The sequence below is a fragment of the Daucus carota genome, chromosome 1 (genome assembly GCF_001625215.2).
Source record: "Daucus carota subsp. sativus chromosome 1, DH1 v3.0, whole genome shotgun sequence".
Taxonomy (NCBI): Eukaryota; Viridiplantae; Streptophyta; class Magnoliopsida; order Apiales; family Apiaceae; genus Daucus; species Daucus carota.
The window spans coordinates 43985624-44003047 of NC_030381.2; the positions used below are offsets into that span (position 1 = coordinate 43985624).

A 17424-nucleotide genomic window follows, 5' to 3' on the forward strand; every position below is an offset into this window, starting at 1 on the left:
ATAAATTAAACCAATATATAAAATACTGTTAAAGATAATATATCTAATTTTTGTTCTTATCTTGATTAATAATTTCTGATCATTCAGTTAACCCCTAATTAACACCTTCCTAATTAACACCCGGTTAATCTTGATTCTTGATTTGCTACGTTATCCTAATTTAATGTTACACATCCCTGATTTTATTCACTTATATTTGTCTGCGTTTAGATTTTTTCAAATAATTAATTCCATAATTTTAATACAACAGCTTTGTTTCAATAACTATATATTCAAAGTAAATATGGATTTGTCTCTCTTCGTCAGGTTCAATAACTTTAGATTTATTTTTAGGAAAATGCTAGAGACCCCAAAAAATTGTCTCAAATAATTTTCTCAAATGATGTGTCCAAATTTGATTGGCTGAATTCACTCCCATAATAATGCAGATTCATCAATCACCCAATCATAACTAGCCACTTGTTTAGCATTGCCCTTATTTTTATTGTGCTACATCAATATTAAATAGTGTCCAGCTCCTTGCAAAACAACTAAAAAAGAGCAAGAAAACTTAGAAAAGTAGCATCGTCAATCGACAATCACTTCTATGCAAACATGAGTTTTGTCTCCACTTCTGTGAGGGATTTATACCGTTCATATACAGAAGAAAATATGCTTGAAAAGAATGCTCCAGTACTAACGCCCTTTTGACTATTCCAGATCAATTCATGTTCTGTTCAAATATCATACTATAACAGATGTGATGGTCCAATGATATTAAAAATATAATCAATTCAAAACTTTGCAGTACAACCTTGTCCGTTTCAATGTGTTCTTCCATAAATCTACTTTTGAAGCCTAGACATAAATTTTTCCAATATCCACATTAAAGCAAGCAAGTCTCCCCTTTTCGGAAATCTGAAAATACTTCCTATTTTCTGGCTTCATAAGGAAACCAGCTTAAGAGTAGATTCTACAGTTCTACAACAAATTATAATTTTAAAGGGCTGATATGAATTTCTCAATCTTTGTCTGCACCCTCTCCTTCTCTTCTGGACCATCAAGATCTCCGATATTATCATGGTATTCCTGAGGGCACCAAAAGGAACAAATGACCAACACAATACAAGCATGCAACCCTATACTGAAATAAACAGATGATCAACAGAATATACCTGCAGGATGTCCCTCACATCCTTCCTAGTAAGTTTCTGCTGCTTAAGTAGTAGTTCTATTCTAGCTTTAATTCCAGAGTGACTGCAAGGCAAGGTGATCATTAGGTACAATTGCGGAAAGAACAACTATATAACAAGTTCACTGCACAGAACATGTTCACTGTTCAAACTTTTTTATCCAATTACAATAAAAATAACAAATGTTAATTAGCAAAAGCAGAAGTTGTATGGCATGGCATGCCAACTTACTCAGATGTCCAGAGATGGCCAAGAATAACAGCAATCAACTGCATCGCATTAAAAGACAAACTCGTGTTAAATTTATACATAACAACTGTTGTTATAGTAGTAGTTGAATAATAAAACATTGTTTCCTTTATTATAAGAATTTAACTTTAGGGAGTTACTGCTACTCCCATAGAAGGAGGTGTGACCTTTTATTATTAAGACTTCAACTGATTAATGAAACTGAGATTGTTCTCTCTTTTCTTATGGATTGCAATCCATGCAAACACTTCTCTTCTGCAGTTGAGAAATCCTAGGGGTAATGGCTATTGTAGCTACCGCTGGCCGACTGAAATCTAGGATTTTTAATCCTCAGAAGAGAAGAGTTTGGTACGAACGCCACCCATAACAAAGAGAAGAACAATCTCAATTTCAATAATCAATCAAATTCTTGTTATAATATAAGATTACATGTCCTTATAAGGAGTAAATCCCTCAAACTTAGTCACTCAGTCACCAAGTAAAATCTTTATAATTAAGAAAACAAATCCTTTTATTATTCTACTACTATAATCTAGAATATTCCTAATCAATGTAAATATATATAAAATATCTATATGAAATGTCACAATCACATCTATTCCTAAGTCCTAACTGGTGACATTAAATAATCAAACTAGTTTTTAATTTCTTGTTCCACGTCATTTTGGTAGTTCCCTCCTCTTCTATTTCAAAATTAAGGACAAATTACCATCACCGATTTATGTGCATAGCCTTCATTGCATCCTAGACAACATCTTTTCTTTGTCTACTCAATCTGATCGTTAAATGGGATAAAGAACTAACAAATGGTACTCTAGCCGAGATATTAGTCAAACATGGTGGGTACAAGAAATAACAAAGTGAGAGTGATTGGAAGATTCATCTCACGAACAATTGGAAGCCAACTATAGATAGACTCAAGTGTTTGTGCACCTCACTGATGGTGAGCGCCAGATACTCATTTTGTACATCTCACACTTGATTAATCCAGCGAATTACTCAATGACAGAGATGTTAGTTGTGGCCGACTTACCGAGACCACGTTAAACTAATGATGCTGACTTGTATATATAACAGTTTATGGACAAGCTCTATTCCACAGAGGGAAGGCAAAATATAGAAGCAGTTTTTTCGAGGGGCAAAGGTTGTGGCTCATATCGTCAAAATAGTCTTTGGGTGTACGAGTATTTCACTAATTTTATTGTTCTGCCTGCTCCTTAAAACTAATAATCATTCACTTGGAATTTCATATACAACTGTATGTAGCCTCTGTATAACCCACTCTCCACCCCTTGAAAACACTGCATAGTTAAGTTTCATTTCCTACATCAACCAGTTGAGTTAAAATCTAGTCATATATGATTGTCCCTACTCCCTACAAGTTACGCTATAGATAACAGGATTTGCGATTAAACTTCATGTCTCCAGAGAAACAGAGGAAAACAGATGGCAACCCTACAAGTTAAGGTTGTGAAAATTCAAAGTCACACATTCACACCCCATTTCGTTGTAGAGAGAATCTTATGAAAGATGTTGAAAACTGAAAAGCAGTTATGGATTGCTAATGTCATTCACCAAAGAAAAACAGACACTAAGGCAAAAACATTCTAACCTGAAGACTATATAGTCCCGATTCAAGCTTTCTGTTATAGATTTCCTCTTCGTCCATCTGTAATATTGAAGATTAGTTATCAAATCCAGCTTATAAAGTGAAAGTAAACTAAGTTAAATTACACAGAACCAATTTTAAACTAACCTCTAAATCATCAAGTTCGTGGTTATTCAGCCGTTCAGTCTCTGCTTTTACTCTATTAGAATATCTGACAAAGAAATGGTAAGACAGAATCATGAGTTGAATACTTTATAAATCAAAACTGATTAAATAATTCCTTGAAGCAAGCATTTACCTCATATACAGCTCCATCAACCGATCTATCTTTTCAAACTCATTTTCAACGAATTTACTCAATAATCGTTCCCTTCTAGAACCTCTAGAAATTCCTCCTGCCACAGAAACATAATGAAGTGTTAGCCCTGCAATTTATTACTAGTCACTGCGAATTATCTTCATGTCATAAAGTCATGATTAGAAAAAAGATTTTAGAAAAATAGTATACATTCATCAACCTACTGTCCTTGCTGTCCAAACTTCAACATATGTATTAAACTGAATTTGCTAACTGGCGAGTAATTTATTTATTTTTACAATGTACAACTATATTCATCATAACTTATTCAGTAATCAGCTAATTTATCGACTACATACGATTGTAGGATTAAAACTGCTAATTAGTAGAGACTAGAGAGGCACCAAGATTATATACTTTATGTAACTTACAGTATTCTTACCTATGCGATGTAGTTCTTTATACTTATTTTTTAGACAACTCTACCCAACTCTGTACGATTTGAGATAAAAGAACAAACATTTGCATAAAAATGGTGTTCATGAAAAAAGGGAAGGATCTGGAGTTTTGTAATCTTACCAAATAATGATGCAACAAGTGAAATAAGGCGCTCTTCAAGTTCTTCTTTGTTTCGTCTTTTCTTGTTCTTGTTCATTGGAACCTGTAGAAGCAAGTTATAACTAAATGATGAGTGCGCCTATTGAATAAAAGCAGCATGCATAAAAAGATACAACAGATTCATATAATCTTAGCTTAGACATGAACACCCATATTTAGGAAATAGTGCATCAATTCAGCAGTAAAGAAAACTAACTTGCAAAGTTACTGAACAAGTGAGATGTCAACCAAATATAACATAAGAACTATGAGACAAGTATACCATGACCTCAGAATATTGTTCAGAGAAAAAGAGCAGAATAAGAACCACAAAGAAATGGAAAATAGTGGAAAGTAAGACAGAGAAGTACACAAGATTGTGAAACAAAACAAAATACAAAATGTGGCCAAACACTTGGCAACAGCAGGTAGGGCAAGCTATTCTTAGGCGAATTACATTTTGAAACTTTAAATAATCTATACAACTATGACTAGCTCTGTCATATCTATTAAACTAACCAGAAATAGACAACAAATACACCAAAAATCTATTACCAAATTTTCCTTTAAAACAGGACTTAATGAGTGCAAAGGAAAAGGGAATCTAAAAAGAAAGTTCAATTTACACTTAGCACTTTAAAATGCAAATACTTCTTCGCATCGTTGCTTAAAGAATACACACAAATACAATATCTAAACTTTGTTTGAACTAGAAATAAACCCTAATCTAACCCATCAAGTGGCAACAAGATGTTAAAGGTAAACTAATTACAGCCACAATGATGTTTTACGCAAATGAAGTAATAGATACATAACAAATGGCGAGAACATAACCTTGGGACAGTAATACAAGAACATGCAATCAACTCCATTGTGTACAGAAGTAAAATCTATTATATAATTTATATGTATTGTTACATGGTGCCCACAAAAATTTAGACAACAAAATAACAAATATGAAGTGAAAATCAAGGGGTGAGTAGGACTTGCCTTACCCATAAAAGCCGGAAAAGCAGTCTTCAGCCCCATAACATCCACAAACCGCTCACAAGCCGGAGGATAATTAGTCATAGCAAAATCAAGCGCCCTAATCGCAGATCCATAACACAACTTCTTCTGATTCATAATAATAATCATCAACTCAACCCCTTCAGCTTTCAAAAACTTCTCCTTATTCTCCAACGGCATCAACAGACAACATAAACAATCAAACAAATTCTCCACCATCTCCTCCTCATCCGAACTCTTCGGATCCCTGGACTTGTACATTGCCACCGACTGCAACACAACATCCACTCCATTGATTCCCCCCAACCGCTTCTGATTCCCCGCACTCGTCTGCAACAAAATGGCCAAAATCTCCGACGCATACTGCTTATTCCCATCAAACTCCCTCACCTTAATCTTCCCTAACAACCACCTCAACAACTTAGTCCTTTCACACACCATTTCCGCCACAGCAGGCCTAACCTCAATTAAATTTTCAATGGTAGCAAGCGTATTATACGCGCCTGCCATCTCATCGCTATCGTTCTCATTCAATCGCAACAAATTCTGGACCAACAACTCAAGCACATTGTTCTCAATCAAACAATCCACCAACACCTGAGCATTCTCATCATTATCTTCCAACACATCCTCATCAGTCAAGTCCTGAATCAATCCTACGACATCGAGAGCGATATCCGTGTTATCGTGATTCAACAACGAGAGTATCGAGGGGATTGTGTTTAAGTTCACTAGCTCCGGGTACAATTCGGGGCCTCCGGCGAGGATTTTGAGCTTCTCGATCTCGTCATGGAGCTCCAGCTCCGAGTCGGCGAATTTCTCGGGATTGTCGGGGTATTTGAGGCGGGCGGCGATATTGTCGCGGAACTTGCGCTCGAAGGCGAGGACGAGGCGTTTTAGGGTTTTGACGTCGAGGACTTGGATGGAGTTTTGCGACTTCTCGACGGCTTCGAGGAGTGAGAGGTCAATGTTGTCGTCGGCGGCGGCGTTGATTCCGGCAGCTTCACGGCTGCGTTTGTTGTTTGCGCGCTCCATTGGGATTGTTTTTGTGTTTCTTAGGACTCGGCGCTGCTGTGTGTATAGGTGTAAGTATATACGGGCTTCTGGATCGTTAATCTACTATTTGGGCTTCAGTTATATTGGACTACTGATTCAATATTTCTTTGAATTCAAGGTTGTATATGGATTCATGTCACGATGTTTCGTGTTTGTAATATGATTCATATTATAGAGTTAATTATTACTTTTTCATAAAAACACAATTTAAGTGATTTTTTAATCAAACAAATAACACATGGGTACGCTGTTCTAAAAATTACGATTAATTGAATATCCTCAATTAACAGTATATTAATTAATTTATCAATTATATTCTGATTTGAGGAAAAAAATTTATTGAAAAATCTCCAATAAATCAATAACAAATTCTGAATAGTATTTATTTCAAAATTTCTGAATATATATTATTATTATTAATATGATGTAATACTCCATACGAAAATCATAATTATAAATCCGTTTTTTAATTCAAATTTTATAAGCAATTCGTATGGTTGTTCTTCTTAGCTAGTAAATGATCAACTTAAGAAGCAAATTTTCTTTCTATTAAGAAAGAGTCCTAGCATTGGGTGTGGATGAATCATCAATCATCAATATATCAATATATAAAGGAGGATGCGGGCGTATCCAGAATCACTCGATTAAGTCTTCTAATTTTTTTTAAATTTCAAAAAGAAAATATAGTTATAATTCAAAAAATCATGTTCAAGAATTTTAAAGATAATACAATTCTTATTGGATTCTAGAGGTAATACAACTCTTTTCTTATTTAAGGATTCAAAAAAAATAATAAAATTATGTTTATTCGAACTAACAATAATAGATAAATACAATTTTTTAAAATTTCATATATATATATAAAGGAGGATGCGGGCGTATCCAGATTCACTCGATTGAGTCTTCTAATTTTTCTTAAATTTCAAAGAAAAAATATAGTTATAATTCAAAAAATCATGTTCAAGAATTCTAAAGATAATACAATTCTTATTGGATTCTAAAGGTAATACAACTCTTCTCTTATTTAGGAATTCAAAAAAATAAAATAAAATTATGTTTATTCGAACTAACAATAATAGATAAATACAATTTTTTAAAATTCCATATAAATTAAAAGTTACAAGACAATACAACTAGAACGGGAGGAATTTATCTTTTATTATATTGATCCTTCTTATTTTTATTCGCCAATCTTTTAAGTCTCTTTTGGTTAATCTCATTATTGAAGGTTAGCATGTATCTTATTAGTCTCCTCTCTTATTTTTTTAACGTTGTTAGTTTAATCTTTATAACTTTTTGTTGTATATATCTATATTTATTACTAGCTTATAACCCGTGCAATGCACGGGCGGTTAACATATTTGTTATTTTATCGTATATATTATAAATTTACCTAATTTTATTGTAAAAATAAAATTATGATAGAATAATGAGGTTAAATAAATATTTTATTTGACAGTTGGATAAATTCTTCATAATTTAAGGAGGCCTATAAACTCAGATATAAACCAATTAACATTTTAATATTTCGTTATTAATAATTAATAATATGATATAAAACATATTATAATTTAAAGAGACGCATGAAACCAAATACCGACCCATCATACTAACGTAAATTTAATGTTTTGGTTAAATAGAGAATAAAAAAAATATAGTATAATATGTTATAAACTCAAGAGCTCCGTGGGTTGAATACCAACCGATTCACCAAACTCAACTAACTGACCAACCAAGCAACTGAACTTTTTATTTTCAGCTTTAATAGTGTAATAATATATAGTATATGATAGATTTGCAATATTTCTATTAATGTGAGATCATTAGAGTATTTAAAAATAATGTTATTAATGTATTTTGCTTGAATAATATCACATGTTATTTAATAATAATTATATTTAATGATATTATATTTTTATATATATGTCGCCCGTGTTAATTGTAAAACCTCGATTTTTTAGTTTGAAAATCTGAAAAATATAATGCGTTTGGATTAAAAAGGCAATTACTATATTGCTCGATATTATTTTGGAATATTGAGTTTTTTTAGCTAAAAAATATATAGAAGATAATTTATTTTAGTTAAAAAGAATAATTAGTTATATATATAACCCATACTTGGGCCAAGTACCGACCACCCGACCACTATAATAATACTTTCTCTATTTTTTATTATCTGACGTTTAGACTTTTGGCACACATCTTTACTTATAAATATGTTACAATTCACTTTTTAGTTAGAAAATAATAAAAAGATAATATATTTTAGTTAAAAATGTAATCACCATGTTTTTCAATGTTATTTTAGAAGATTGAGTTTTTTAGTCAGAAATATAAAAAAAGTAATATATTTCAATTAAAAGGATTAACTGGTTATATAGATAGGCCCGTAATTTGGTCTAAATTAAAAAGAATAATTGCTTATATAGATAGGTTCAGAATAATTGGTTATATAAATAGGTCCATATTTTGGCCTAAGTAACGACCTACCAAACTTTAATGTTTTGGCTTTAAAATGATTAATTGGTTATATCGATAGGCCCGTACTTTTGCCCAAATTTAAAAAAAAATAGTTATATAGATAGGCTCAGAATAGTTGGTTATATAGATAAGCCTCGGTTTTAAAAGGATTAATTGGTTATATAGATAGGCTGGCCCAAATTAAAAAGAATAATTGGTTATATAGATAGGCCTAGAATAATTGGTTATACGGATAGCATGTATTTTGGCTCAAGTACCGACCGACCAAACTTTTAATGTTTCGGTTTTAATAGTATAGATAGATAGATATATTATAGTATACATATATGCGTATATATTTTTTAAAGTTTGACTTTAGTTTTTGGTCTAGTCAAATAGGTCTTATATTTGTTCTATTTTTTGATTATATATTTGTTTTATCTTTTGATTTGTTTATATTTTATTTTGTAGCCCACTAATTTTGTTTGTAGCTTGCTAATTATAAAAGTCCGTATAAACACCTGTGTACCGACCGATCAAAATTTTAATGTTTCAGCTTTAATAGTATAGTAATTTTTAAGTTTTGACTTTAGTTTTGGTATAATCAAATAGGTTTTATATTTGTTTTATGTTTCGATCGAATATTTGTTTTATATTTTGATTTGTTTATATTTTGTTGAAAACCCACTAATTTTGTTTAAAGTCCGCTAATATAAAAGTCTGTATAAAAGCCCGCGTATCGACCGACCAAACTTTTAATGTTTCGGCTTTAATAGTATAGTATAGATGCATGTATTATGATATATTTAACTTGATCCTGTGATGCTAAATGGGTTTTGATATCATGTTTTTGTTTCTTAAAATAATATTGAACTGTAGTGATGCTTTTTGTTCCTTCAATTTGTTCTGATATTTAAAGAGCTTTATCGAATCAATTCTTTTATAGTCCCGCTAGATGGGAAAGGGATTCTAACAAGGAGAACGGGAAACAGTTGTAAAAGTGACACTTGATACAATTGCTCTTGCCTTCAAAATTGTTGCAAAATCTTGCATATTAACATTCTTGAGTTTGTATATAGAGAGCCAATTAGGGGTGAGCAAAAAAAACCGAAAAACCGAAACCGAGCCGAAAAACCGAAAAACCACACCGAAAAAAACCGAAACCGACAAAAACCGAAAAAAACCGTAGCTCAACCGAACCGACGGTTACGGTTTTACACCTAAAACCGAACCGAAAAACCGAACCGCTTATATAATATTATATAATTTATTATATATTATATATTTTATATAAAATAAATTATTACATTGGTATTATTGGTATATTATCTGCTAAGCAAGGAACTATCCACCTCAACTATAGTTACAAGTCAGCAAGTTACAGTAGTTTGTTATATTTAAGTAGAGAGAGAGTAGTAGAGTAGTTAATAATTAACATCATTTTCATAAAGAGATACTGTGTAACTAAGCCTTGTACTGAATTCTGATAATTTCTAAGTAATGCAAGTTTGTTTCCTTAAAAAAAAAAAACACTGGGCTGATTCATACTTTACATTTCTGGATCATCTTTACATACCATAATAGTGCTCATCTACTTCATTTCGATTATATTAATAGGTATTTATATTTTAAATATTTTCTTTCTTATTTATTTTGGTAAAATACGTACTAATGAATAATATTTAATTAGTGATTATACCTTATTTTTTATTAAAAATTTTTTTGAGTTGATTACTAAATTTGTATAATATTTTTTATTATAAAAAATCGAAAAAAAACCGTAACCAAACCGACGGTTAACCGAACCGAAAAAAACCGTTTGAAACGGTTCGGTAACGGTTTTAAGGTAGAAACCGAACCGAACCGACATGTACGGTTCGGTAACGGTTTTAGCTAAAAACCGAGCCGAACCGACCCGTGCACACCCCTAGAGCCAATGACACGAGGACTTAGGGCAAATCCAGGAGTGGCCTAAATGTTCAAATTTGGACCGGTTTCGGCCTAAAACTTCTCAACAGTGGCCTAAATCTTGGTCCAAATTTAGGCCGCTGAAGAGTACCAGTTTAAATTTAAGCCGAAATTATTCGCCGGCCTGAATCTTTTTAGTAATATAATAATAACTTTTTATTTATAATTATTAAATAGTTATAAATTATATTTAATATATTTTACTTAAATAATTATATATATATTGATTATGAAATTTAATAAAATTAAACACTTTTCAAATAATTCAAATTAACAATACATTTTAAACCTAAGATAAAGATTACATTCGATAAAATTTAATTGCAAACACACCTTACACAAAAATGCTAGATTTCAACAATACTTTCGATTTAGTCTTATAATTTTTTTAAAATTTTGAATAGAAAATAAAGAATAATAATTTTTAACTAATAAATAGGAATCAAAAAATAAAAATAATTAACAAATAAAATAATATATATATGATAGGAATCATATATTGATTTTATGATAATGTAAATGATTCTTGATTAGTATTGTGTTTGACGGGCACGGGAGGCGGCCCAAACTAATTTTTATCTAAATAATAATAAATTTTTTATTGTATCATGTTTGACGGGAAAGTGGATAAAATAATTTTTTTATCTATGTTATAATATATTATTTTTGTTAAAACGGGACCACAGTTCAAAATACTTTTTATCCAATTATAATCTTTAATTTTATCATAATTAGAATAATTTTTATTAGTATTGTGTTTGACAGTAAGGCGACTCAAACTAATATCTACATTATAATGTTTTGTTATTAGTACTGTGTTTGACAAGAGAGCGGCTAAAACTAATTTTGACCTAAATTATAATATTTAATTTTATCATAAAATTTTATTATTAGTATTGTGTTTGATAGGATGACCACTTAAACAAATTTTAATACCAATTATAATATTTTATATTTGTGACATCTTTAACGGGAAGATGACTCAAAATAATTTTTATGCTATTATAATACTGATTTATATCAAAATTTATCACGCCGCCGCGAAGCGCGGCTTTTTTCACTAGTTTATATAATGAATGAGAATTGAATAAGAATAAGCACATTGCAAGCAAGTCGCATATTGGAGAAGAAAAAAAGAAACTGCTAAAACATCCATTAGATGAGAAATGCAGTCTATTTAGTACAAACATTTCAGAAAGTCAAAATACCAAAAAATTTGAGGGAGTTTTCCCATAAATATGAAGATGAAAAATTGCGGAACATTTTCTATGCCCGTTAAACTAGTAGATCACATTCTTGAGATCTGAAGAGGAATTGTTGCCTCGATAAACTCTTCTCTAAATGAAACAAACTGCAATTTTTCCCAGCGGCCAATTTTTTCATTTAGAAGCCTTTTGCAATTTTCTGCAGCCATAACTCCAGATGAGTAGGCTCCATGTACAGATCCCTGATTCTCCATGCTGACAGCTTCACCCGCAAAGAAAAGATTACCTAAAGGTGCTCGAAGCCTCTCATATACATCAGTTGGCTTTGCAACAAGATCGTAGGAGTAGCATCCAAGAGAATTGGGGTCAGTTCCCCAGTGAGAAACAAGGTACTGAACCTGTTTATAGAAACACAAAGCAGGTGGTTAGGAATATCTACAATTTATCTTGATTTCTCTCTGCACTGCATAAACACATCTACTAGGTAACTAGGCTCTCAAAAATAACCGAAGTCATCATTGCATATATACAAAGATAAAAGACAACTAACATACACTTCTTGTTTTGCCACTGAGAATCTTTTTTATTGTCAAATAATAAGAAGATATACTTTTGCATCATACATGAAAGAAAATTGCATGCACAGTTTACAATGTACATAATGATTGTTTTGGTTTAACTTCTAATGAGTAATGAACTGAAGCAGGCTAGCCTTATCATAGTGAGTTCTATATGGTCAGATTCAAAAGTTTCAGATATTTAAAATATATTACTATCACAGTCACATTAAATAACTAAAAACTTACAGGTTCAGTAGCATCAGGGAACATTTTCTTAAGCTGCAACATAACAAAATTGGCTGCTTCCTCATCAGATAACTTCTCAAGGTCATAAGCAAATCTTCCAGCAGCCATATAGACAAGGACAGGATTCCCTGTTGCTTTGTGGAGATTAAGAAAATATCCACAAGCATACGAAGTAGGAGCAGCCACACCTAGTAGTTCAACATTTGGCCAAAAGACCGTATCAAACTGTAATGCAATCTTATTTTCATTCCCCACACCGAGATCTGATATTGCATTAACCTTCCAATCTGGCAATCTCGGTTCAAACTTGATTAAGTTAGCTTTGAGAACCCCGATGGGTACAGTTAATATGACAGCATCTGCAACAAAACTCCTCCCATCTTCCACTGTAACTACCATCTCACCAGGTCCATTTGATATTTTTGAAACCCTGTAATGACAATAAACAGATAGTGTCAAAGGTCCTATTATCCAAAAATAAAATAAAATTGCGTAAACAACAAAATTCTAAAATAATTTGTGTAAATAACTCAGATAAATTAAAAATAAGTGTTCCCCAAACAAAAACAAACAGAAGCAACATGAAGTTAAAATTATATTTATAGATATACGTAAACCAATATCAATAATGGTGTGCAATCAAAATACCACTGTAAACGATATTTCATATCCCCGAACTGCAGGTTGCAACTTGAAAGCAGCCTTCAGTAGCAGATAATTAAACTGTGAACTATCTTATTAAGTCGTACTAGTGCTCAAGGCTCCAACAGTACCATGATCTGTAAGGTCCCTATCTAAGCAGCATTACTTTATTATTCATAAAGAGGCTGCCTACAGGGTTCAAACTTCAAACCCGCCTAGCAGATAGCAAGTAGACACTGGACAATCGCAAAAAAAATCACAATCTAACCATCTTCATAGCTTAAATAATATTTTGAAAGGTAGGGCCACCTAAAGATTGTAGGATTATAAGTCTTATTCTGTATTCAGTATAAAATATCAAAAATTTAGTGTTATACTTAAATCAGTTAAAGCGCCAATTTCATTAAATTTATCAACTGCCTGTATTTTTCCAGCAGTTGAAGCACCACGGCTGATGACCTAGTTTGCAAGTACAATAAGAAGCTGATTTTACTCATCTCTTACAAGTTTGACGCATCAAGATAATAATGAACTTTTCTGGTATATGTATTTTAGTGCATCTACTTAACTTGCCTAATGGGCCAAGATTTCCCATTATCTTATTGGCCACTGGTCAGCAAGTCATGCATAACCTTCTATGATGTGTTAAAAAAAAAGATATGACATCAAAGATAGTGTAAGCATACCGGTGATTTAAACGTATATCAATATCTTTCGAGAGAGCCTTAATAACAGGATGATAGCCTTGCACCATAAGTCCGTGACCACCGGATAGGACATGTTCCTGTTTATCAAGGAAACGCACTAATTGTAAGCATTATTAGTTAACCTCATTAAAATTAAATTCACTATGATGATACAGGTTACAGTTCTCATTTAGTTCAATTTCTCTGATCTTATAACTAAAACCTGGGCTTACAAAACTTTTTCTCATATACTAAACTTGTGTAACTGTTACTATCGGTAGCAAAAGCTGAACTACATTACTACACAGCTGGTACATATAAAATACTAAAGCTCAGAGAGACGATATATATAATTTTGATTCTAAAGCTTAAAATTGGTCAGTTAACTTCACTTGGTACGCTGAGAATTGGATTTTATATATATGTGTAGATATATAACTTGCCTCGTCCCAGTTTCTTAGAGATATCATATCCGCATCTGCAGCAAACCAAGCTTCCATCCTACATATGTACCACTGCAGAACTTCATGGGCAATACCTTCTTGTCTGCACAGCACATTATTATGTTTATGAACAACATGATCCATTTTCAGAACCATGAATTGGAAAATTAAATTTGCATCCACAAAACTAGCCTAATGATAGGTTTATACCTAAGTTCAGGATGCCTGTCAAGCACAATTGACATTGCTTGAGAAACAGACATGTCATTAGCATGCTCATCTCGTACAGTTTCAGTCTACATTATAAAGAAGAGTAATTAGTAGCTAAGCTATCCAAAAAAAAAATAAAATTATACAAATGTAGCAGTATATACAGAACTCAATGGCAGATGAAATACCTGCTTAAGGATTTTCTTAAAGGCTTCTCCAACTTCGATCACAATTTGTTGAGGAATCTTACGACCATCCATTGTAAAAAGTGTATAACTGAAACAGGATCAAATTTATATCATCAATATGATTTCCAAAAAAGATTAAATATTCATAACCATTAAATTAACAACCAAGTCTGGCTATCAGAGATGTGAGAGCTTAAATCTCTCTCCTGAGTGTTGTAGTACATACAATGCAAGTATATATAAGTATACTGCCTTAAATAGTTAAGCTAACACTTGTCAATGTAGAATACTAACTACCTTTCCAAATCATGATCATAGAGAACAGAGTTATCGCCACTTGTCCTGTATAATGTAAGCCCCAATCGACGTATGAGGGGTGCTAGAGGATTCTCGTTGCATACACCATGCAGCCTAAAGAAAATCAAAATGAGCCAAAATATAGTCCAAGTAAATCATAATTTGCTTAAAAGGTACAGGAATATGTCAAAGATGGATTAGATTCAATAGATATTGGCTAGTATTAGAAGATAAACTACAGCCTATAGAGGCCTTAGGATTATAGTATGACACGTAAAACTGGAGTCAGGAGATCCTACTATAGAACCATATCAGAACCTCTTAACATCCCACTTTTCTAATGTCAATCAGAAGGTGTTACAGTATGTTGCCAAGTAAAAATAAAACAATATGACATGCTATTTTTATTCATGTTACACTGAAAAGAGAATAACTGAAAAAGATAAGAGAATAATGACTGACCAAGATGCTCCCATATCAACTGGGCAGCCAAATGAGTAGTCAGTATGAATGCGTCCACCAATTCTATCTCGTGATTCCAATAACGTCACCTAATCAAGATGAAAAAACAGATCAATAACATGAAAATGGAGAAGCTTATGCCATCCAGACAAACCTTAACACTAAAAGGTACCTTGTAAGATGCATTGTGGAGGACCCGTGCAGCAGCAATTCCAGAAATACCTCCTCCAATGACTATGACTGAAGGAAGTGAGCTACGATGTCTTTCAAAATGAGAAGAAAAACTACCTGTAGATTACAATAAATACATAAATTACTCTCTAATTTCCATATCATACAAAAAGCAGTCAAATTTTTCCACAAACACACAAATCACACTATCTCCAGTGTTGGCTACCTCTTAGGCCTAAAACCATCTATTTCCGCTTTCCACATAACACATGTATATGTCGAAATAGTGCAACCAAATCACATCATTTGAAACATAACAAGTAACGACTGGAACAACAAATCTTTACTCCTTATATTCACAAATAACAGTACTGCACCCACATAGGAAAAAAAACCCATATAATCATGTAACTAGCAGGTGTACAAAAAGAGACACTAAATAGTTTCTTTTCACTAAATTACTACATTGTATCAAAACCCCATCTCCAGTTTTACATGTATCATCATTTAAATAACAATTCACATACAATAATGAATCAAACAAAAATCACAAAATCAAAGAAACACACAATAATTCAAAAAAAAAAACTAAATAATGGGAAATGAAAAGAAAACAACATACCATCAAGTAAATCAGTGTCTGAAATTGAATCCTTAAGCTCCATTAGAAAAGAAACCCAAAAAGCTAGGTCTAGAAATTAGATTAGAAGAGAAAAAGATGGAAATTTGAAAGATGGGCAGTGCTCAAAAATGAATTCAGATTAATTCGAGATCAAAGGGTGTATAGGAATCAAGAAATTAGAGATCAATTGAAAAGAATGATAAAGAAGAAAGAGGAGAAGGCCGGCAATAAGGCGGCTAACATTAGAAGAACAAGGTAATTTCTCAAAGTCTCTCATAATCTAAAGAGATTCTCAACCAGATTGTTTTTATTAATCTATCCAAACCAATCGCAATTCTTTGCGTCGGTTGCATAGATCGTTAACTACCCTTCTCTTCTCTCTCTCTCTCTCAATCTATCTCTCTCCCAATCTCTCTCTCTGGAAAACTCTCTCTCTATTCTCTCTGCGATGGTTTGTTATGTCAGGAGGTAGGGAAGAAGTGTGTGTATATATAGGGGGGAGTTACGTAGATATTATGAATATCGGAGTATATACTAGTTTGGTTCTTGTAGAATGTGGAGTATTTACACCAGTTTTTGTTTTCTAGATAAAGTAGGTCTTTTTATTTTTTATTTTAATTGAGATATTTAAATCTAGTGCCAATAATTATCCTCTGGGAGTCTGGGTTCTACGAACGTGGCTTATCATTTGCGAACGTCCATGTACAGCCCCTGTCTAATCTAGGTGTTATTATTGAATAAATAGTTACTTCCTCCGTCCTGTCCCGTCCCGATACATATGTCTCTTTTGACCAAGGTTGTAAAAATTTAAAATCGGATCGAATCGTTTTTTTTCTGAAAAATGAATACTCGGATATTAAATTTTTCATGTTTCAAATTCAATTTCAATCAAATTTTGGTATAAAAATTACACGTGTCTAAACTTGAAACTTAAATATAATAATTTTTTGTTATTAGTATATAAAAATATGTTTTACATTAATCATAATTATCGAATATGATCAATAATTTATTAATAAATAAATAATATTATTGACAATACATTAATAATAATTGAGTTCACATTTCAATTATATATAGAGGTAATTGCATATCGCACCCCCTAACTATCGTTCAAAAACGATATTGTACCCATACTTTGAGAAACTCAACTCGCACCCCTTATATTTACATTTCAACAATGATACGCACCTCTTCCATTAAATTCCGTTAAATTACTTCCTTCGTCTCAATTTACATGTCCCTTTTGCTTTTCGAGTAGTCAAATTGACTAAT

The 17424-nt window shown here is 32.2% G+C and overlaps 2 protein-coding genes across 2 annotated transcripts; both read right to left on the reverse strand.

Moving 5' to 3' along the window:
* Positions 1 to 740: 740 nt before the first annotated feature.
* LOC108223009 (uncharacterized) lies at positions 741 to 6114 on the reverse strand. The gene is made up of 8 exons (XM_017397079.2): positions 4916 to 6114; positions 3908 to 3989; positions 3329 to 3425; positions 3178 to 3241; positions 3034 to 3090; positions 1404 to 1441; positions 1155 to 1236; positions 741 to 1068 (listed from the first exon to the last, which is right to left on the reverse strand). Exons 1-8 carry the CDS (start codon positions 5966 to 5968, stop codon positions 979 to 981), a joined length of 1563 nt encoding a protein of 520 aa, XP_017252568.1. The 5' UTR covers positions 5969 to 6114; the 3' UTR covers positions 741 to 978.
* A 5423-nt stretch (positions 6115 to 11537) lies between these two features.
* Positions 11538 to 16738, reverse strand: LOC108204744 (probable polyamine oxidase 4). The gene is made up of 10 exons (XM_017374327.2): positions 16150 to 16738; positions 15529 to 15644; positions 15357 to 15445; positions 14895 to 15008; positions 14598 to 14685; positions 14410 to 14495; positions 14200 to 14302; positions 13757 to 13854; positions 12429 to 12858; positions 11538 to 12020 (listed from the first exon to the last, which is right to left on the reverse strand). Exons 1-10 carry the CDS (start codon positions 16190 to 16192, stop codon positions 11706 to 11708), a joined length of 1482 nt encoding a protein of 493 aa, XP_017229816.1. The 5' UTR covers positions 16193 to 16738; the 3' UTR covers positions 11538 to 11705.
* Between the last annotated feature and the right edge of the window lie 686 nt (positions 16739 to 17424).

Coding starts and splice junctions, on each gene's coding strand:
- LOC108223009 (XM_017397079.2), bottom strand. CDS start 5,968: ATGGAGCGCGCAAACAACAAACGCAGCCGTGAAGCTGCCGGAATCAAC. Junction 1,442..3,033: donor CGGGACTATATAGTCTTCAG/GTTAGAATGTTT, acceptor AATGCGATGCAG/TTGATTGCTGTTATTCTTGG. Junction 1,237..1,403: donor GGCCATCTCTGGACATCTGA/GTAAGTTGGCAT, acceptor CTTGCCTTGCAG/TCACTCTGGAATTAAAGCTA.
- LOC108204744 (XM_017374327.2), bottom strand. CDS start 16,192: ATGGAGCTTAAGGATTCAATTTCAGACACTGATTTACTTGATG. Junction 12,859..13,756: donor GATATACGTTTAAATCACCG/GTATGCTTACAC, acceptor TTGTCATTACAG/GGTTTCAAAAATATCAAATG. Junction 12,021..12,428: donor TCCCTGATGCTACTGAACCT/GTAAGTTTTTAG, acceptor TTCTATAAACAG/GTTCAGTACCTTGTTTCTCA.